Below are 3,104 nucleotides of genomic sequence, written 5' to 3'. Positions count from 1 at the left end.
GGCTATGGACCCGCTGATCGCCTATATGTGAAACACCCGGTACCGGGTGTTCGCATTGGACGGGTCTTTTCTGCCCGTGCGTGCCCGCTAGGGGGCGCGCGCGAGCAGAAAAAAATTGCCGTCTGGAGACGGCAACCCGCAGATGCTGCAGTGCCGTCCGTCCGTTTTTTTACTACGGGCGGACGGCAAGAGGTTAAGTCTGAACAGGAAGCTTGCACATTATGGTAGACTGTTGTCCTCCAGCACTCATATTTCCACTAGTTGTCACCACACCTGCCACATGTACCTTTTTTGATGTACCTTCTTTGCATGCATGGTATATCCACCATGCACTCGGCATCTTACAGATCATGGAAGTGGGGTTGGAGTGCACACTGAACTGAGTTGTTAAACATTTACTGCAATTGTTCAGTAAATAAATATTTGTTCTTACCTGTGCCCAAAAGATGTCTGCAAGTTCTTTACGGTTTTGAACAATAGCCCAAATAAGCAGATCTCTGGTTGGATCCATAGAACAAGATGCTTTTCCTTGAGATCTTTTGTGGAAGGAACGAAGTGTGACTTTCTGTACCTACAGATATGGCAAAGAAAGAAATTTACATTTACATAATTTAAACTATTTTTTTAAATTAAACGGAACACAATATAATTCGTACAAAGTCTATTCTTGTATATATAAAATACAGTATAATGTGTGAATAAACATTACCCTGGTTAGGAGTTCAGATGGAAAAAAGTGGCATCAAAGAATTGGAAACCTTTTTCATAACGCTATTCAAATGATTTTTGAACACAAGGTTAATCCAGCAGGAAAAGTAAAGCGAGTCCTTATTTTTAGCAGCCAAAGTCACGCACAAAAGAGTCATTTCCTTTTTTCAAAATAGAAAGCACAATTGCAAAATCTAGATTGTCAATACAAAGAAAGATAAAGAACAAAAAAATGGTTTCTCAGGTTTCACTTTATCCACTTTTTAGAATTTTATTCTCTCTGATAGGGTTGCCAAAACCTGGACAGTCCGGTTATTGAGTCGTTTGTCTGGATTTGAGGTCAGCTGACACGCAGACAGAAGACACTAAGTGCTGATAACGGCACTTTGAATTTTTTGACAGATGCAGCGCTTGCTGGGGACCTCGGCAGCCTACCTGTTAGCCTCCTTCATCTTCCTGACACCAGGCTGCCCACCTTCGGACCCCTGGTGAGACACCGCACAGCCTGCACAGCACTCCTTAAAGCCTGTTTAGCCCACCTGGGACCCAACACAGCCAGCTGAGAGCCCGCACAGCCCACCTGAGAGCCCGTATAGCCCACCTGAGAGTGCGCATAGCCCACCTGAGAGTGCGCACAGCCCACCTGAGAGTGCGCATAACCCACCTGAGAGTCTGCATAGCCCATCTGAGAACATGCATAGGCCACCTGAAAGTCCGCATAGTCCCCCTGAGAGTCCGCACAGCCCACCTGAGAGCCTGCATAGCCCACCTGAGAGTCCGCACATCCCACCTGAGAGCCCGCACATCCTCCTGAGAGCCCGCACAGCCTAGCTGACAGCCCGCATAGCCCACCCGAGAGAGCCTGCAGAGTCCACCTGAGAGCCCATGGAGTCCACCCGAGAGCCTGCACAGCCCTGGTGAGAGCCCGCACATGCCACCTGAGACCCTGGAGACATCAGGGCGCCACCCCGGAACAACACAGGATATGTAGCTTCATATTACTTTGTATTGCTGCATAATATATTGCTTCATAAGGTTCATAATATCACATGCCATAGCAATGTTTTTTTTTTATTTTATTTATTGGACCGCAAGTTATGAAATGTATGCCCTAATCTCCTTCTACAATTGACCATACAGGAAATAACTGCATGCCTTCCTACAGTGGTATTTAATAAACTTCTACAAACTGGAGTACAAAGACTCTAATTTGCTGCTAATTGTATTATTAAAAGGACAAGCAAAGACATTTCAATATAACATGGCTTAGTGAACATACCTTCTGTGCAGATTTGCCAGGTACTATCAGTCAGTAATCAGGTGTACTGATTAGAGTGGCTCTATTGCATAGTGAGACACCCTTATTGCAGCAGGCATGTACTGCGCAGAAACCTGCTGTGGGTCTGCATAAAGGTGGCCATACACTCTACAACCATCGCAAGACCTTAGTCTTGCGATGGTTGTACAGGGATTAAAAAAACGTACGATCTGCCCATCTTGGCAAGGCAGATCGTACTTTCGATGACTGCAATGCTGAACGGGCAGTGTGCACGTGCGCACACCGGCCCGTTCGGCATTTGTCTTCCGAGCACCGTTCTAACCAGCCGAGAATCGTACGATTCCCGGCTGGTTTTCGAACATGCTGGTTCGACAGAAGACGTGCGACCGTACAGTAGAAACGGTCGCACGTCTCCGTTCACACTGCTCGATTCTCGTACGAAAAACCGATCGCATACGATTATCGTACGATAATCGTGCAGTGTATGGGCACCTTTACAGTGATATCAATCAGATCTTTACCATGCACAACTTACATCTGGGTGACAACAATGAAGAAGCAGAGATTCAGATTGTTTTATATTAGGTCATTTACCTTTGTTTCCATTAAATTATTATGGTCTGTTATTTTTTCATTCATTCGTTGATTTGATAAGACCATGGATTGATAAATGCTTTAAATAGCAGCACATGCGGGATCAGTTTCTGTAGTCTTTCTTGATTATGTAATATGCTACATTCTTATTTTGCTTTTTCAGTTGTATGCATTATTTTATAATCGTTTCCATTCAGCCATAGCATGCTTCAGTTTAAAAATAGCATCACTTATGAATCAATATTTAAGTATTGGTTTATATTTTTCTATCTTGCCATCTTTGTATTTCAATCTGACTATGTTTGTATTTTTATCTTACGTTTATGTCTAAAAGGAACCTATTATGTCCTTTTTCGGCAACTATACTATGTTATTTTTGCTGCATTTACATGAAAGTATTTTTAATACTGATCCATATAAAGCTTATAATATTTAATATACAAATTTTAAAAGTTACTTGTATTGTTTTGTATGTCACAAAATTTTATTAGCATTGCTTTACTAATGATTGTCACAATAATAA

At 42.8% G+C, this 3,104-nt stretch overlaps 1 protein-coding gene across 1 annotated transcript in view; it reads right to left on the bottom strand.

The window, feature by feature from the left end:
- The window catches only part of TRPM2 (transient receptor potential cation channel subfamily M member 2), a 79,788-nt gene that overhangs the window by 40,092 nt on the left and 36,592 nt on the right, over positions 1-3,104 (bottom strand). The window contains exon 13 of the mRNA XM_018569207.1: positions 434-571. Within this exon, the coding sequence (XP_018424709.1) occupies positions 434-571 (138 nt within the window). The remainder of the gene's footprint in view (positions 1-433; positions 572-3,104) is intronic.

Source organism: Nanorana parkeri, unplaced genomic scaffold (assembly GCF_000935625.1).
Source record: "Nanorana parkeri isolate BGI_ZX_2015 unplaced genomic scaffold, ASM93562v1 scaffold1304, whole genome shotgun sequence".
Taxonomy (NCBI): Eukaryota; Metazoa; Chordata; class Amphibia; order Anura; family Dicroglossidae; genus Nanorana; species Nanorana parkeri.
This window is presented reverse-complemented; position numbering and strand designations above follow the sequence as displayed.